The sequence below is a fragment of the Pelophylax lessonae genome, assembly GCF_965119305.1.
Source record: "Pelophylax lessonae genome assembly, contig: HAP1_SCAFFOLD_204, whole genome shotgun sequence".
In the NCBI taxonomy this organism is placed as follows: Eukaryota; Metazoa; Chordata; class Amphibia; order Anura; family Ranidae; genus Pelophylax; species Pelophylax lessonae.
The window spans coordinates 248,605-269,066 of NW_028120113.1; the positions used below are offsets into that span (position 1 = coordinate 248,605).

General features: G+C 50.2%; 1 protein-coding gene across 1 annotated transcript in view; it reads right to left on the reverse strand.

Moving 5' to 3' along the window:
* LOC309543559 (uncharacterized protein) overlaps positions 1-20,462 on the reverse strand; it is a 57,270-nt gene that overhangs the window by 25,085 nt on the left and 11,723 nt on the right. Inside the window, exons 2-6 of the mRNA XM_082276030.1 lie at positions 17,750-17,811; positions 15,231-15,333; positions 14,990-15,075; positions 14,245-14,345; positions 2,230-2,300 (exon numbers count right to left, since the gene is read on the reverse strand). Coding sequence (XP_082132156.1) covers positions 2,230-2,300; positions 14,245-14,345; positions 14,990-15,075; positions 15,231-15,333; positions 17,750-17,811 — 423 coding nt within the window. The remainder of the gene's footprint in view (positions 1-2,229; positions 2,301-14,244; positions 14,346-14,989; positions 15,076-15,230; positions 15,334-17,749; positions 17,812-20,462) is intronic.

A 20,462-nucleotide genomic window follows, 5' to 3' on the forward strand; every position in this document is an offset into this window, starting at 1 on the left:
GACAATACATAGAGGACAATACATGGAGGACAGTACATGGAGGACAATACATAGAGGACAGTACATGGAGGACAGTACATGGAGGACAATACATGGAGGACAGTACATGGAGGACAATACATGGAGGACAATACATGGAGGACAATACATGGAGGTCAATACATGGAGGACAGTACATGGAGGACAATACATGGAGGACAATACATGGAGGACAATACATGGAGGACAATACATGGAGGACAGTACATGGAGGACAATACATAGAGGACAGTACATGGAGGACAGTACATGGAGGACAGTACATGGAGGACAGTACATGGAGGATATAACATGGAGGACAGTACATAGAGGACAGTACATGGAGGACAATACATGGAGGACAGTTCATGGAGGACAGTGCAGGGAGGACAATATATGGAGGACAATACATGGAGGACAGTACATGGAGGACAGTACATGGAGGACAGTACATAGAGGACAGTACATAGAGGACAGTACATGGAGGACAGTACATAGAGGACAGTACATGGAGGACAATACATGGAGGACAGTACATGGAGGACAGTACATAGAGGAGAGTACATAGAGGACAATACATGGAGGACAGTACATGGAGGATATAACATGGAGGACAATACATGGAGGACAGTGCAGGGAGGATATAACATGGAGGACAGTACATGGAGGACAATACATGGAGGACAGTACATGGAGGATATAACATGGAGGACAGTACATAGAGGACAGTACATGGAGGACAATACATGGAGGACAATACATGGAGGACAATACATGGAGGACAGTACAAAGAGGACAATTGTCAGAGAAACGGCCATGCTGCAACTGGCAACTCCGCCAGTACTTCCAATGGCCGCAATGAACTCAGGCCATAGACTCATTGTCAGTGAAATGGCTGTGCTGCAACTGACAACTTTGCCAGTACTTCCCATGGCGGCAATGGACTCAGGCCATAGACTCATTCACTGGCCTATAAAAGGGCTCTGCTCAGCCCATCTGATTGCTGGATTGTCTTCAGCTCTTCCTGTTTCCTGTGCATTGCTACTTCCTGGATTCCAGTTTGACCCGGTGTTCCGTGAGAATTACCTACCCTGTGAGAATTACCTACCCCTCGTCACTTCCGGCCAGAAGCATCTGAGCAGCGCAGCAGTGCGCATGCTCAGAGCGCCGGATACCTAATGGCAGAACAGAGGAGCTTACTAGTGCGCATGCGCACTAGTATAAAACGATCACGGTGTACCGTGAAAAGAACCTACCGACGCGGCACTTACCTAAAACAGCTGTGCTGACATACGAGTCATCCCCGCTCCTGTCCCCGTCACTTCCCTGCTCTCGGCAAGTAAATATAAAAGCGGCTTTCGGCTCAGTGATTTATGTTTTCATACAGCCGCCGCCGCTTTTATATTTACTATCCGAGAGCAGGGAAGTGACCGGGACAGGAGCGGAGATCACTCGTATTTCAGCACAGCTGTTTTAATGTACCCGCTGCATTACATACAGTGCGGAGTACCGGAAGTGACGAGGGGTAGGTTTTTCTCACGGGTAGGTAATTCTCACGGAACACCGGCTTGTTCCTGACCTGTCTGCTCTCTCTCCTAGCTTTGACCCTCAGCTTCGTCTGACCATCCCTGCTCCAGTTTGGCTCTCCTGTTATCTGACCTCGGCTTGGCTCACGGACTTGCTTCCTGTCTACCTGCCCTCCAGTACCTGATCTTGGCTTTCCCACGGACTTGTCTGCTTCTGGCTTTCCTGCTATACCTTTGGCTTGCAGCTTCCTGCCGAGCCCTGTGTTTGACCCCCGGCCGATCTTACACCTACTGCCTGGTTGTTCCTGGTTCCTCCTTGGACTGTCCAGTGAATACCTGCCCAGCACTCTGCTAGAGACCGCCTGTCTACCATCAGGACCCTGCCGGCAACCAGTTCTTCTGTGGGCGCTACACCCTCTGTCTCAACCCCAGGGGTGTGCCGCACTCAGCCGCAAGGGGAGCCCTCTCTGCATCTCGGCCTCGGATCAGGTACATGACAACAATATATGGAGGACAACAATATATGGAGGACAGTACATAGAGGACAGTACATGGAGGACAGTACATGGAGGACAATACATGGAGGACAGTACATGGAGGACAGTACATGGAGGACAGTACATGGAGGACAGTACATAGAGGACAAAACATGAAGGATGAGAAGAATGAAGGACGTCACACTTACGGCATTCATGAAGTTTCCAGCTTTCAGCACCAGTTTCAGGATGAAATGTAATTCCCGACATTGCAGTAATTCTGGAAATAAATTAGAAATAAAACCATTTCTCTTCAGGACACATTAGGAGAAATTTTCTAAAACTGGAGCAGCTCTGCATGGCAGCCAATCGGCTTCTCACTTCAGCTTTTTCAATGAAGCTTTGACAATAAAACCTGGCAGCTGATTGGTTTCTAGGCAGAGCTGCACCAGATTTTTCACCCTCCAGTGTTAGTAAATTAACCCCAATTGTGACATCTCCGGATTCATCATAATGACCTTCACTGGTGAAAGGATCACAGAACGGAAGGTGGGTGATGGCTGTATGTATGGACTTTCCGAGTTTATGGCCCTTTAATTGCCTTCTGTTCCTGAGAGGCCATGACCTCTGAGCCATAAAAACGGCATGGACCTTCTGTGTTTCTGAGGACACCCTGGACCTTCTGTGTTTCTGAGGACACCCTGGACCTTCTGTGTTTCTGAGGACACCCTGGACCTTCTGTGTTTCTGAGGACACCCTGGACCTTCTGTGTTTCTGAGAACACCCTGGACCTTCTGTGTTTCTGAGGACACCCTGGACCTTCTGTGTTTCTGAGGACACCCTGGACCTTCTGTGTTTCTGAGGACACCCTGGACCTTCTTTGTTTCTGAAAACACCCTGGACCTTCTGTGTTTCTGAGGACACCCTGGACCTTCTGTGTTTCTGAGGACACCCTGGACCTTCTGTGTTTCTGAGAACACCCTGGACCTTCTGTGTTTCTGAGGACACCCTGGACCTTCTGTGTTTCTGAGGACACCCTGGACCTTCTGTGTTTCTGAGAACACCCTGGACCTTCTGTGTTTCTGAGAACACCCTGGACCACACCTCCATAAAGACATGGGGTGACCAGTTTGGTGTGGAGGAACTCCAGTGTCCTGCACAGAGCCCTGACCTCAACCCTACTTTTTGAAGACCTTTGGTATAATGTCTCATACCACATCAGTACCTGCCCTTAACCCTATGGAACACCTTTGGGATCAGGTCTTAATCAAAAGGTGATCAGTAGGTTTGAGGCCATAGAGGAACTTGAGCATTGTCACGCCGAGCGCTCCGGGTCCTGCGGCTTCCCCCGGAGCACTCGTGGCGTTCTGCAGGCAGCGGCGCTCCGGTCATCATCCCCGACCGTGAGCGCCTTCCCCCCGCATGTGGCAGGGATGCGGTCCGCGCGGCGGGACGTTCCCGTCCGCGGACTCAACTCACTAACCTGCCGGGTCCCGTCCTGTCTTCCTCCCGGCGCGCGCGGCCCCGCTCCCTAGGGCGCGCGCGCGCCTCTGCACTAAAATTTAAAGGGCCAGTGCACCACTAATTGGTGCCTGGTCCAATCAGTACAAAACATATAAAAACCCACTTCCCCTTCCTGTCCTTGCCGGATCTTGTTGCCTTAGTGCCCTGAGAAAGCGTTTTGTGTATTTCCCTGCCTGTGTATCTGACCTTCTGCCGTTGCCCCTGACTTCGAACCTTTGCCGCCTGCCCTGACCTTCTGCTACGTCTGACCTTGCCTTTGCCTTGGCCTACTGTACAACGCCTGTATCAGCTGTCCGTGAGGTTGAGCCGCTACCGGAGGACACGACCTGGTTGCTACCGCCGCAGCAAGTCCATCCCGCCTTGCGGCGGGCTCTGGTGAAAACCAGTAGCAACTTAGAACCGGTCCCCTGGTACGGTCCACGCCATTCCCTCACTGACACAGAGGATCCACCCCTAGTGTCTTCATCTGCCGCCAGTCCGGACCCTGACAGTAGATCCGGCCATGGATCTCACTGATGTGCCGCTGCCTAGTCTCGCTGACCTCACTACCGTGGTTGCCCAGCAGTCCCAGCAGTTTGCTCAGCAAGGTCAACAGCTGGCACAGTTGACCGCCATGCTGCAGCAGCTTCTTCCAGCACAGCAGCAGCCGCCTCCACCGCCTGCATCTGCTTCTCCACCGCAGCCTGTGGCCGCCGCCACCGCTAGAGTCTGCTTGTCTCTCCCGGACAAGTTTGATGGGGATTCTAAGATGTGCCGGGGATTCTTGTCCCAATGTTCCCTGCACCTGGAGATGTTGTCAGACCAGTTTCCCACAGAACGGTCTAAGGTGGCCTTCGTGGTCAGTTTACTATCTGGGAAGGCCTTGGCCTGGGCCACGCCGCTCTGGGACCGCAACGATCCTGCCACTGCCTCCGTCCAGTCCTTCGTTTCTGAAGTCCGCAGTGTCTTCGAGGAACCTGCCCGTGCCTCGTCCGCGGAAACAGCCTTGCTAAACCTCGTCCAAGGAGACTCTACAGTAGGCGAATATGCTATACAGTTTCGCACTCTGGCCTCCGAATTGACCTGGAACAACGAGGCCCTCTGCGCGACCTTTAAAAAGGGTTTATCCAGCCATATCAAGGATTGTCTGGCCGCACGAGAAATACCTGCCTCCCTGACTGAACTCATCCAGTTGGCTACTCGCATTGATATGCGCTACATTGAAAAACGTCAGGAACTCCGCCAGGAGAAAGATCTTGTTCGCATCAGGCGATACCCACGCCTGGCTCCTCTCTTCCAGCATCCTTTGCAGCCTGTTACTGTGCCTTCCGCCGAGGAGGCCATGCAAGTGGATCGGGCTCGCCTGACCCAGCAAGAGAGGTCTCGCCGGAGGAACGAGAACTTATGCTTATACTGTGCGAGCGCTGAACACTTCTTAAAGGACTGTCCTCTTCGTCCTCAGCGTCAGGGAAACGCTCGCACCTAGTGAACGTGGGAGAGGCGTCACTGGGTGTAAATTCTTCCTCTCCACGCCTGATTGTTCCAGTACGGATTTCTCCAGCCGCTAAAGTCTCCTTCCCTGCGGAGGCCTTCTTGGACTCTGGTTCTGCAGGAAACTTCATTAAAGCCTCCTTCATCAACCGGTTTAGTATCCCTGTTATCCGTCTTGTCAAGCCCTTCTTTATTTCTACAGTTAATGGAGAGAATCTGAACTGCACCGTGCGTTATCGCACAGAACCCGTGCTCATGACCATAGGGATTCTCCACCAAGAGACGATTGAATTTTTTGTTCTGCCTAACTGCACTTCTGACGTCCTTCTTGGCTTGCCCTGGCTCCAGCACCATTCTCCTTCAGATATATAAATGAAAAAAGGAAATTAAAACAAGGAATAACTAAATTAAAAACAAAGGACGGAAGGTATGTAGAAGAGAATAAAGGGCTAGCCGACTGCCTTAATGAATACTTCTGTTCAGTTTTTACAGAAGAAAAAGAAGGAGAAGGACCTCCACTTGAAAGGATGACTAATGAATCGTTTGATGCATGTGTCTTTACAGAGGAAGACGTTCTAAGATTGCTGTCTAAAGTGAAGACAAATAAGTCACAGGGTCCTGATGAGATACACCCAAGATTATTAAAAGAGCTTAGTGGTGAGCTGGCAAAACCATTAACAGATCTATTTAACCAATCATTAGTAACAGGAGTCGTCCCGGAAGATTGGAAATTGGCAAATGTCGTGCCCATTCACAAGAAAGGTAGTAGGGAGGAATCGAGCAACTATAGACCAGTGAGTCTGACATCAATAGTAGGTAAATTAATGGAAACCCTATTAAAGGATAGGATTGTGGAACATCTTAAATCCCATGGATTGCAAGATGAAAAACAACATGGGTTTACTTCAGGGAGATCATGTCAAACAAATCTTATAGATTTTTTTGACTGGGTGACTAAAATAATAGACGGTGGAGGTGCAGTAGACATTGCATATCTAGATTTTAGTAAGGCTTTTGACACTGTCCCACATAGAAGACTTATCAATAAACTACAGTCATTGAGCATGGACTCCCATATTGTTGAGTGGATTAGGCAGTGGCTGAGTGACAGACAAAAGAGGGTTGTAGTCAATGGAGAACATTCAGAACAAGGTCATGTTACCAGTGGGGTACCTCAGGGATCCGTACTGGGACCAATTTTCCCAAAGATTTTCCCAAAGATTATGAATATCTTCATAAGTGATATTGCAAAAGGCCTCGATGGCAAGGTTTGTCTTTTTGCTGATGACACAAAGATATGTAACAGGGTTGATGTTCCTGGAGGGAAACGCCAAATGGAAAAGGATTTAGGAAAACTAGAAGAATGGTAAGAACTCTGGCAACTGAAATTTAATGTGGATATGTGCAAGATAATGCACCTGGGGCGTAAAAACTCAAGGGCAGAATATAGAATATTTGACACAGTCCTGACCTCAGTATCTGAGGAAAGGGATTTAGGAGTAATTATTTCAGAAGACTTAAAGGTGGGAGGACAATGTAATAGAGCAGCACGAAATGCCAGCAGAATGCTTGGATGTATAGGGAGAGGTATAAGCAGTAGAAAGAGAGAAGTGCTTATGCCGCTGTACAGAACACTGGTGAGACCTCACTTCGAGTATTGTGCGCAGAACTGGAGGCCATATCTCCAGAAGGATATAGATACTCTAGAGAGAGTTCAGAGAAGAGCTACTAAACTAGTACATGGATTGCAGGAAAAAAACTTACCAGGAAAGGTTAAAGGACCTTAACATGTATAGCTTGGAAGAAAGAAGAGACAGAGGGGATATGATAGAAACTTTTAAATACATAAAGGGAATCAACTCCACAATGTCAATTGGCAGGTCTGTGCGGGAAAATCTCAGACCAAACAGGAATAAACATAACCGCCAATTGCGCTTAACTTCCGTAAAACTAAGAGGGGTATATGCTAATGCCAGGAGCCTAGCTAATAAAATGGATGAGTTGGAAATATTGGTACATGAGGAGGACATAGACCTTGTGGGAATAACGGAGACTTGGTTCGACCCCTCACATGACTGGCTGGCCAATATCCAAGGGTATTCGGTGTACCGGAAGGACAGGGTAGGAAAAAGAGGGGGAGGGGTATGTCTCTATGTCAAGAACAATATAAAGGTGATAGTAAGGAGTGACATTATGGATGGGATGAGCATGGATTTAGAATCTGTGTGGGTCGAACTCCATAGGGAAGGAGAAAAGGGGAAAGTAATTGTGGGGGTTTGCTATAGGCCACCTAACCAAGGGGAGGAGGTAGAGCTGGAATTCTTAGCACTAATGAGTAAAGTGGCAAAATTGGGATCAGTCATCATATTGGGGGACTTCAATTATCCCGACATTGACTGGGAAGAGGGGACTGCACACTCACAGAAGGCCCGCCTATTCACGGAAACCTTACTGTTGGTGGATTCTCCGACTAGAGAAAATGCAGTCCTGGATCTATTGATCACTAATGACCCAGACCTAATCTCGCAGGTAGGAGTCCAGGACAATCTGGGCTCTAGCGATCACAGGATGATCACATTTAGTATAAATAACAATATAACAAGGCAAGTGGGGAACATAAGAACCCTAAACTTCAGAAGGGCAAACTTTCCAAAATTGTACTCATTGATGGAAAGAGTAAACTGGGACCAAACCCTGGGATCCCTGACCACAGAGGAAAAATGGGAATGCTTTAGGAACATATTAAGCAAATGCATCTCGCAGTGCATTCCTATGGGAAATAAATTTAGAAGAGACAAAGCCAAACCTGGCTGGCTAAACCGTAGCGTCAAAAAACTTATTAGGGGAAAAAAATTGGCCTTCAAGAAGTATAAATCAGAGGGCACATTATCGGCTTTCGAGCAATACAAGGAGGCAAATAAGAAAAGTAAACAAGAAATCAAGATGGCTAAAATCAACTTTGAGAGACAAATAGCGGAGGATAGTAAAAAAAACCCAAAGAAATTCTTTAAATATATCAACAGCAAAAAAACTAGGGCAGAGCATATTGCACACATAATTAACGATGATGGGAGGATGGTTACAGAGGACACTGAAAAAGCAACCGTGCTGAATTCTTTTTTCTCGTCAGTCTTTACACAGGAAACGGAGGGGTACACTGACCATGACTGTATGGGGTACACTGACCATGACTGAAGGGTTAGTAGTAATACACAGGACTTGCCACTATGGCTAACAGAGGGTGAAATCAGGGAAAGGCTGGATAAACTCAACACAAACAAATCACCAGGCCCGGATGGCGTACATCCGAGAGTACTCAAGGAACTCAGTAAGGTTATATCCAGACCACTGTTCCTGATCTTTGCTGACAGTATTAGGACAGAAGATGTACCAGGGGATTGGAAGAAAGCTAACGTGATTCCGATATTCAAAAAGGGCCAGAGGCATATCCTGGGAAATTATAGGCCTGTCAGTTTGACATCAATAGTATGTAACCTTCTGGAGGGGATGATAAGGGACTATATCGTAGAGTTTGCTAAAGACAACAACATCATCAGCAGTAATCAGCACGGGTTTACAAATGGGCGTTCTTGTCAAACCAATCTATTAACATTCTACGAGGAGGTGAGCTGTGAGCTAGATAGGGGGAGACCAGTGGATGTGGGGTATCTGGATAGGGGCAGACCAGTGGATGTGGTGTACTTGGATTTCGCTAAGGCGTTTGATACAGTTCCCCACAAGCGCTTAATTTATAAAATAAGGTCTGCAGGTATCGACAGCAGGGTTTGCTCTTGGATACGGAATTGGCTTAAAGGGCGTGTCCAAAGAGTGGTAATAAACAGCGCATACTCAGACTGGTCTGGGTTGGTAAGCGGGGTGCCCCAGGGCTCAGTCCTGGGACCAACCTTGTTCAATTTATTCATAAACAACATTGAGGTCGGGATCAGTAGTTCGATATCAGTTTTTGCAGATGACACAAAATTGGCCAGAGCAATAACTGCACAGCATGAAGCAGATATCCTACAGAATGATCTGGACAAAATTACAGAGTGGGCAACGACATGGCAAATGAGGTTTAACGTGGAGAAGTGTAAGGTTTTGCACTTGGGGACTAAAAACATAAAAGCACAATACACGTTAGGAGGGGAACCCTTGGGGGAATCAAAAATGGAGAAGGATCTGGGAGTCTTGGTTGATGATAGATTAGGCAACAGCATGCAATGTCAAGCGGCAGCTTCCAAAGCCAGCAGAATATTAGCATGCATAAAGAAAGGGATGTATTCCAGAGATAAGACTATAATCCTTCCACTTTATAAAACTCTGGTCCGACCGCATCTGGAGTATTCTGTCCAGTTCTGGTTGCCAGTCCTCAGGAGGGATGTGTTGGAGCTGGAGAGAGTCCAGAGAAGGGCAACTAAACTAATTAGGGGATTGGAGGACCTTGACTATGAAGAGCGTCTGCAATCGCTCGATTTATTCTCCCTGGAGAAGAGACGTCTGAGGGGGGACATGATAGCAATTTATAAATATCTTAATGGGGATCCCAGCTTAGAAAAAAAGCTGTTCATTCGAAGGGATTGCATGAGGACTCGAGGACATACAATGCGATTAGAGGAGAAGCGTTTTAACCTCAGGCAACGTGGGGGGTTCTTTACTGTTAGGGCTACAAGATTGTGGAATTCTCTACCACAAGAGGTGGTTTCTGCGGGTAGTATGGTGGCTTTCAAAAGACTCTTAGACTTACATCTCAAGGATCAGGAGATTCAGGGGTATGTGAGATGATTACAGCCACACACACCTACACAGGTTGAACTGGATGGACTATTGTCTTTATTCAACCTCACCTACTATGTAACTATGTAACTCGGTAAAGGAGGAGAGCATATTTAAAAGAAGAAAAACTACCACAAGAGGACACAGTTTTAAATTAGAGGGGCAAAGGTTTAAAAGTAATATGAGGAAGTATTACTTTACTGAGAGAGTAGTGGATGCATGGAATAACCTTCCTGCAGAAGTGGTAGCTGCAAATACAGTGAAGGAGTTTAAGCATGCATGGGATAGGCATAAGGCTATCCTTCATATAAGATAGGGCCAGGGACTATTCATAGGATTCAGATATATTGGGCAGACTAGATGGGCCAAATGGTTCTTATCTGCCGACACATTCTATGTTTCTATGTTATCGCACAGAACCCGTGCTCATGACCATAGGGATTCTCCACCAAGAGACGATTGAATTTTTTGTTCTGCCTAACTGCACTTCTGACGTCCTTCTTGGCTTGCCCTGGCTCCAGCGCCATTCTCCTACCCTCGACTGGACCTCTGGGGACATTAAATCATGGGGCCCTACCTGCCACACTCGTTGCCTCAAGTCGGTACCTACTAGACAAGTCTCCATCCCCTCTCCATTGCTCGGCCTTCCTAAGGCCTATCAAGACTTTACTGACGTCTTTTGCAAAAAACAGGCAGAGGTCTTACCACCACATAGACCCTACGACTGCCCCATTGACTTGCTTCCTGGTACCACACCACCCCGTGGCCGGATTTACCCACTCTCCGCTCCTGAAACCAAGGCCATGTCGGAGTACGTTCAGGAGAATCTCAAGAAAGGATTCATCAGGAAGTCTTCTTCTCCTGCCGGAGCAGGATTCTTCTTTGTTGCCAAGAAGGATGGGTCACTACGTCCTTGTATTGATTACTGCGGTCTTAACAAAATCACGGTAAAGAATTGCTACCCTCTGCCTCTCATCTCGGAGCTCTTTGACCATCTGCGCGGAGCAAAGGTCTTCACTAAGCTTTACCTCAGGGGCGCTTATAACCTCATCAGAATCCGTGAAGGAGATGAGTGGAAAACCGCTTTTAATACCAGAGATGGCCACTTCGAATATCTTGTCATGCCTTTTGGTCTGTGCAATGCCCCTGCAGTCTTTCAAGACTTTGTCAATGAGATCTTCCGGGACTTGTTGTATACCTGCGTAGTGGTCTATCTTGACGACATACTAATCTTCTCCACTCTGGAGGAACACCGTCTCCATGTTTGTCAAGTGCTCCAGCGTCTCCGTGTTAACCATCTTTACGCCAAAATTGAAAAGTGTCTCTTTGAACGTAGCTGTCTTCCGTTTCTGGGATACCTAGTTTCTGGACAAGGTCTTCAAATGGACCCCGACAAGCTCTCCGCAGTCTTGGATTGGTCACGCCCCTCGGGACTTCTCTCTATCCAGCGCTTCCTTGGATTCGCCAATTACTTCCGCCAGTTCATGCCCCACTTCTCCACTATTGTGGCGCCTATTGTGGCACTAACCAAGAAAGAAGCGAATCCGAGATCCTGGCCTCCCCAAGCTGAAGAAGCCTTTACTCGCCTTAAGACCGCCTTCACCTCCGCTCCAGTCTTGACTAGGCCCGATCCTCTGAAACCGTTCTTTCTGGAGGTAGATGCCTCCTCTGTTGGAGCCGGAGCGGTCCTTCTTCAAAAGTCCGCTAAAGGAAAAAAACGTCACCTGCGGCTTCTTCTCTAAAACTTTTTCTTCTCCAGAAAGGAACTATGCTATTGGAGACCGTGAACTACTAGCCATTAAGTTGGCACTAGAGGAATGGAGACATCTCCTGGAAGGATCCCTTCATCCTATCACCATCTACACTGACCACAAAAATCTGTCATACCTTCAGTCTGCCCAGCGCCTTAATCCTCGCCAGGCCAGGTGGTCATTGTTCTTTGCCCGATTTAATTTCCAGATCCATTTTCGTCCTGCTGACAAGAACATTAGAGCGGATGCCCTATCACGCTCCACTGATGCCTCCGAAGCTGAAACCGTTCCTCAACACATCATACCTCCTGAGTGTCTGATTTCAGCTGCCCCTGCTTCACTGGTACCAGTTCCTCCAGGAAGAACGTATGTTCCTCCACGTCTTCGCCTTCGGACTCTCAAATGGGGCCACTCCTCCCACCTGGCGGGTCACGCTGGAATTAAAAAGACTATTCAGTTAATTGCCAGACACTATTGGTGGCCTTACTTTGAGGAAGATGCGACTGAGTTCGTTCGGGCCTGTACTGTCTGCGCACGTGCAAAACTCCTCGCCAGAGGCCAGCAGGTCTTCTCCTCCCTCTGCCAGTGCCCGAACAGCCTTGGTCCCACATAGCGATGGACTTCATCACTGACCTTCCCGTATCCCATGGCAACACAGTCATATGGGTGGTCGTTGACAGATTTTCCAAGATGGCACATTTTGTCCCGCTTCCTGGTCTTCCCTCTGCGCCACAGTTGGCTAAGCAATTCTTTTTGCACATATTCCGTCTCCATGGTCTTCCAACACATATCGTCTCTGATAGAGGCGTTCAGTTCATCTCAAAATTTTGGAGATCACTCTGCACCCAATTAAAGATCAAATTGAACTTTTCTTCCGCCTACCACCCTCAGTCCAATGGACAAGTGGAGAGGGTTAACCAGATCCTTGGTGATTATCTGCAACACTTCGTCTCCTCCCGTCAGGACGATTGGGTCGACCTGTTGCCCTGGGCCGAATTCTCATACAACTTCAGAGACTCTGAGTCATCCACCATCCACTGGACTTCCTGCCGTTGATAAGTTGACCCTGGACTTCTCCTCCATCTGGAAAGAAACTCAAAAGTCGCTCATCCTGGCCTCTTCTCGCATGAAGAGACATGCAGATAAAAAAAAGAAGAACTCCTCCTGTCTTTGCCCCTGGTGACAGAGTGTGGCTCTCTGCCAAATACATCCGGTTTCGGGTCCCTAGCTACAAGCTGGGCCCGCGTTACCTCGGGCCTTTTAGAATCAAAAGCCAAATTAACGCTGTTTCTTACAAACTCAATCTTCCTCCCTCTCTCCGTATTCCTAACTCCTTTCATGTATCCCTTCTCAAACCCCTCGTTCTTAACCGATTTTCCTCCAAGGTCTTTGTTCCTGCTCCTGTCTCTGGGTCCTCTGACGTCTTCTCGGTGAAAGACATCCTCGCCTCCAAGGTCGTCAGAGGTAAAAAAAAATTTCTTGTTGACTGGGAGAATTGTGGTCCCGAAGAGAGGTCATGGGAGCCCGAGTCCAATATCCTCGACAAGGAGCTCATCCACAGGTTCCTGGGCTCCAAAAAGAGGGGGAGACCAAAGGGGGGGGGGGGTACTGTCACGCCGAGCGCTCCAAGTCCTGCGGCTTCCCCGGAGCACTCCTGGCGTTCTGCGGGCAGCGGCGCTCCGGTCATCATCCCCGACCGTGAGCGCCGCCCCCCCCGCATGTGGCAGGGATGCGGTCCACGCGGCGGGACGTTCCCGTCCGCGGACTCAACTCACTAACCTGCCGGGTCCCGTCCTGTCTTCCTCCCGGCGCGCACGGCCCCGTTCCGTAGGGCACGCGCACGCCGCTGCACTAAAATTTAAAGGGCCAGTGCACCACTAATTGGTGCCTGGTCCAATCAGTACAAAACATATAAAAACCCACTTCCCCTTCCTGTCCTTGTCGGATCTTGTTGCCTTAGTGCCCTGAGAAAGCGTTTTGTGTATTTCCCTGCCTGTGTATCTGACCTTCTGCCGTTGCCCCTGACTTCGAACCTTTGCCGCCTGCCCTGACCTTCTGCTACGTCTGACCTTGCCTTTGCCTTGTCCTACTGTATCACGCCTGTATCAGCTGTCCGTGAGGTTGAGCCGCTGCCGGAGGACACATGACCTGGTTGCTACCGCCGCAGCAAGTCCATCCCGCTTGCGGCGGGCTCTGGTGAAAACCAGTAGCAACTTAGAACCGGTCCCCTGGTACGGTCCACACCATTCCCTCACTGACACAGAGGATCCACCCCTAGTGTCTTCATCTGCCGCCAGTCCGGACCCTGACAAGCATCCTGCACAGAGCCCTGACCTCATCCCTATTGGGACCTCTACACCTTTGGGATTAATTGGAATACCGAAGGTAAGCCAGGTCTTCTCATTCAACATCAGTACCTGACCTCACAAATGCTCTTTTGGCTGAACGGGCACATATTCCGACAGACGCACCCCAAAATCTCAAAGAGTGGAAGATGTTCCAACTACAAAAGGGGGCAACTCTAGATTAATGGCCATAGTTTTGGAATGAGATGTCCAAGAAGCTCATCTAGGAGTGATGGTCAGGGGCACACAGACGTTTGGCCACATAATGTCTCTACCTGTCTATGTATGGTGATTGGTCACACAGAATAATCTGATTCCAATGACTTCCTAATAAAACAAATAGAACAATCGAACATTTCACCTTCGGCGGCTGTCTTTAGTTCTCTGGCTGCTGAGAGCTGAGAGACGATGGCCGGGTGGAAATCCTTCTTCAGAATCAAAGACTCCAAACGTAGGCTGTAGCTACAAGGTACACAGATCAGTCATTGGCCTTCAGTCTATCAAACTGGTAACTTTGTTATTTATTCTCATTTATTATTTATCATTTATATAGAAATATATAATCTGTATAACGTGAGAAGAGGAAAACAGAACTTCTTTATGAAGATACAGTGGGGGTGCAATCAGGGTACAATGAGGGTACATTTCTACAACCCCCCTCCTCCCCCTCCTTCCTCCTCATCCAATCCAACATCGTATTCCCAACATTTCTACAACCCCCCCTCCTTCCTCCCCCTCCTTCCTCCTCATCCAATCCAACATCGTATTCCCAACATTTATACAACCCCCCCTCCTTCCTCCCCCTCCCCCTCCTTCCTCCTCATCCAATCCAACATCGTATTCCCAACATTTCTACAACCCCCTCCCCCTCCTACCTCCTCATCCAATCCAACATCGTATTCCCAACATTTCTACAACTCCCATTCCTTTCTCCTCATCCAATCCAACATTGCACTCCCAACATTTCTACAACCCCCCTCCCCCTCCTTCCTCCTCATCCAATCCAACATCGTATTCCCAACATTTCTACATTTCAATGATAATAATCTAACAATATAACAATGTAACGATGATAATAATATAACAATGATAATATTAGAAGGTACCTGGGAACATCCAGCAGGAGTAACATGAACAAGTCGGCGTCACCCAACTTCCCCCGATCCCCCTGAAATGATCGGAGACGTTGGACCTGAGTGGAGGAAAGATGGAGGAGAAATAACGATGGTTGTCTATGTAATACTAGACGCCTTTCCACACTTCTCACCTCTATTATATATAAAAGTGGGGGAAGGTTTTGAATCCCCTGGTATATACAGTATATATATATATATGGTGTCTCCTCACCTCGGCGGTGTCGGGGAGATGTTTGGTGAGTTCGGTGAGTCTCTCGGAGCTGTAACCCTCCACCATCCCCCTCCCGATATCTTCCACTATCTGTGCCGCAGATCTGAGGAGAAAACCATCACTGATCAATCACCCGTCCGCTACAACCCCCCCTCCCCCACATCCCAATCACCCATCCGCTACAACCCCCCCCACTGATCAATCCACACCCCAATCACCCATCCGCTACACCCCCCCCCACTGATCAATCCACACCCCAATCACCCGTCCGCTAAAACCCCCCCTCCCCCACACCCCAAACACCCATCCGCTACAACCCCCCCCCCCCACTGATCAATCCACACCCCAATCACCCATCCGCTACAACCCCCCCACTGATCAATCCACAACCCAATCACCCATCCGCTACAACCCCCCCACACTGATCAATCCACACCCCAATCACCCACCCGCTACAACCCCCACACTGATCAATCCACACCCCCAATCACCTGTCCGCTACACCCCCCCTCCCCCACACCCCAATCACCCATCCGCTACAACCCCCCCCCCCCCACTGATCAATCCACACCCCAATCACCCGACCGCTACAACCCCCCCTCCCCCACACCCCAATCACCCGTCCGCTACAACCCCCCCCTCCACTGATCAATCCACACCCCAATCACCCATCCGCTACAACTCCTCCACTGATCAATCCACACCCCAATCACCCATCCGCTACAACCCCCACACTGATCAATCCACACCCCCAATCACCCATCCGCTACACCCCCCCTCCCCCACACCCCAATCACCCATCCGCTACAACCCCCCCCCCCACTGATCAATCCACACCCCAATCACCTGTCCGCTACAACCCCCCCTCCCCCACACCCCAATCACCCATCCGCTACAACCCCCCCCCCCACTGATCAATCCACACCCCAATCACCTGTCCGCTACATCCCCCCCTCCCCCACACCCCAATCACCAGTCCGCTACAACCCCCCCCCTCCACTGATCAATCCACACCCCAATCACCCATCCGCTACAACCCCCACACTGATCAATCCACACCCCCAATCACCTGTCCGCTACACCCCCCCTCCCCCACACCCCAATCACCCATCCGCTACAACCCCCCCACTGATCAATCCACACCCCAATCACCCGTCCGCTACAACCCCCCCTCCCCCACACCCCAATCACCCGTCCGCTACAACCCCCCCCCCCACTGATCAATCCACACCCCAATCACCCGTCCGCTACAACCCCCCCCCCCACTGATCAATCCACACCCCAATCACCCGTCCGCTAAAACCCCCCCTCCCCCACACCCCAATCACCCATCCGCTACAACCCCCCCCCCCACTGATCAATCCACACCCCAATCACCTGTCCGCTACATCCCCCCCTCCCCCACACCCCAATCACCCGTCCGCTACAACCCCCCCCCCTCCACTGATCAATCCACACCCCAATCACCCATCCGCTACATCCCCCCCTCCCCCACACCCCAATCACCCATCCGCTACAACCCCCCCACTGATCAATCCACACCCCAATCACCCGTCCGCTACAACCCCCCCTCCCCCACACCCCAATCACCCGTCCGCTACAACCCCCCCCCCCACTGATCAATCCACACCCCAATCACCCGTCCGCTACAACCCCCCCCCCCCACTGATCAATCCACACCCCAATCACCCGTCCGCTAAAACCCCCCCTCCCCCACACCCCAAACACCCATCCGCTACAACCCCCCCCTCCACTGATCAATCCACACCCCAATCACCCGTCCGCTAAAACCCCCCCTCCCCCACACCCCAAACACCCATCCGCTACAACCCCCCCCACTGATCAATCCACACCCCAATCACCCATCCGCTACAACCCCCCCCCCCCCCCACTGATCAATCCACACCCCAATCACCTGTCCGCTACATCCCCCCTCCCCCACACCCCAATCACCCGTCCGCTACAACCCCCCCCCCTCCACTGATCAATCCACACCCCAATCACCCATCCGCTACATCCCCCCCTCGCCCACACCCCAATCACCCATCCGCTACAACCCCCCCACTGATCAATCCACACCCCAATCACCCGTCCGCTACAACCCCCCCTCCCCCACACCCCAATCACCCGTCCGCTACAACCCCCCCTCCACTGATCAATCCACACCCCAATCACCCGTCCGCTACAACCCCCCCCCCCACTGATCAATCCACACCCCAATCACCCGTCCGCTAAAACCCCCCCCCCCCACTGATCAATCCACACCCCAATCACCCGTCCGCTAAAACCCCCCCTCCCCCACACCCCAAACACCCATCCGCTACAAACCCCCCCCCCCCCCCCCCCACTGATCAATCCACACCCCAATCACCCGTCCGCTACAATAATAATAATATATAAATCCTGGATAATAATAATAATATATAAATCCCATATAATAATAATTATAGGTTTCCATCTCCTTTAGGTCTCAGCTTAGTGAATGCTCCCCTGGGATCCCGCCGTCTGGGCGGAGTTACCTTTTAAACTGTCGGAGGAGGATGCTGATGTTCATACTTCTGCGGGAGTCGAGGAGGAACACCTGCAGAGACAATGAGAAAACATGAAGGAAAGTCACACCTGAGCCCCCCCTCCCCCCCCCATTCCGCGTGTCCTGGCCTGTCCGCCTGTCCTCATACATCTCCCCATTCATCCCCAACAAAGGAGTGTATGGGGAGCCGGGCCCTGAGGAGGAACACAGGAGCAGACAATGGAGGGGCCCCTTCCATCTCCACCGGGCGGAACGCACCATCCGCACACTTCACACCGCGCCACATCCGCCATCACTGCCAGGACTTGTCACTCCAATATTACAGCGTTCACCCTCCCCCTCTCACCAACCAATACTAAACATATTGGGGTTCACCAGTCACTGACACCCTCCCCCTCTCACCAACCAATACTAGATATATTGGGGTTCACCAATCACCGACACCCTCCCCCTCTCACCAACCAATACTAGATATATTGGGGTTCACCAGTCACTGACACCCTCCCCCTCTCACCAACCAATACTAGACATATTGGGGTTCAATCACTGACACCCTCCCCCTCTCACCAACCAATACTAGATATATTGGGGTTCACCAGTCACTGGCACCCTCCCCCTCACCAACCAATACTAAACATATTGGGGTTCACTAGTCACTGGCACCCTCCCCCCTCACCAACCAATACTAGACATATTGGGGTTCACCAATCACTGACATCCTCCCCCTCTCACCAACCAATACTAGACATATTGGGGTTCACCAGTCACTGACACCCTCCCCCTCTCACTAACCAATACTAGATATATTGGGGTTCACCAGTCACTGATACCCTCCCCCTCTCACTAACCAATACTAGACATATTGGGGTTCACCAGTCACTGACACCCTCCCCCTCTCACCAACCAATACTAGACATATTGGGGTTCACCAGTCACTGACACCCTCCCCCTCTCACCAACCAATACTAGACATATTGGGGTTCACCAGTCACTGACACCCTCCCCCTCTCACCAACCAATACTAGACATATTGGGGTTCACCAGTCACTGATACCCTCCCCCCTCTCACCAACCAATACTAAACATATTGGGGTTCACCAGTCACTGACACCCTCCCCCTCTCACCAACCAATACTAGACATATTGGGGTTCACCAGTCACTGACACCCTCCCCCTCTCACCAACCAATACTAGATATATTGGGGTTCACCAATCACTGACATCCTCCCCCTCTCACCAACCAATACTAGACATATTGGGGTTCACCAGTCACTGACACCCTCCCCCTCTCACCAACCAATACTAGACATATTGGGGTTCACCAGTCACTGACATCCTCCCCCTCTCACCAACCAATACTAAACATATTGGGGTTCACCAATCACTGACATCCTCCCCCTCTCACCAACCAATACTAGATATATTGGGGTTCACCAGTCACTGATACCCTCCCCCTCTCACCAACCAATACTAACATATTGGGGTTCACCAGTCACTGACACCCTCCCCCTCTCACCAACCAATACTAGATATATTGGGGTTCACCAGTCACTGACACCCTCCCCCTCTCACCAACCAATACTAGATATATTGGGGTTCACCAGTCACTGATACCCTCTCCCTCTCACTAACCAATACTAGACATATTGGGGTTCACCAATCACTGACACCCTCCCCCTCTCACCAACCAATACTAGACATATTGGGGTTCACCAGTCACTGACACCCTCCCCCTCTCACCAACCAATACTAGACATATTGGGGTTCACCAGTCACTGACACCCTCCCCCCTCTCACTAACCAATACTAGATATATTGGGGTTCAGCAGTCACTGATACCCTCCCCCTCTCACTAACCAATACTAGACATATTGGGGTTCACCAATCACTGACACCCTCCCCCTCTCACCAACCAATACTAGACATATTGGGGTTCACCAATCACTGACACCCTCCCCCTCTCACCAACCAATACTAGACATATTGGGGTTCACCAGTCACTGACACCCTCCCCCTCTCACCAACCAATACTAGACATATTGGGGTTCACCAGTCACTGACACCCTCCCCCCTCTCACTAACCAATACTAGATATATTGGGGTTCAGCAGTCACTGATACCCTCCCCCTCTCACTAACCAATACTAGACATATTGGGGTTCACCAGTCACTGACACCCTCCCCCTCTCACCAACCAATACTAGACATATTGGGGTTCACCAGTCACTGACACCCTCCCCCTCTCACCAACCAATACTAGACATATTGGGGTTCACCAGTCACTGATACCCTCCCCCCTCTCACCAACCAATACTAAACATATTGGGGTTCACCAGTCACTGACACCCTCCCCCTCTCACCAACCAATACTAGACATATTGGGGTTCACCAGTCACTGACACCCTCCCCCTCTCACCAACCAATACTAGATATATTGGGGTTCACCAATCACTGACATCCTCCCCCTCTCACCAACCAATACTAGACATATTGGGGTTCACCAGTCACTGACACCCTCCCCCTCTCACCAACCAATACTAGACATATTGGGGTTCACCAGTCACTGACATCCTCCCCCTCTCACCAACCAATACTAAACATATTGGGGTTCACCAATCACTGACATCCTCCCCCTCTCACCAACCAATACTAGATATATTGGGTTCACCAGTCACTGATACCCTCCCCCTCTCACCAACCAAT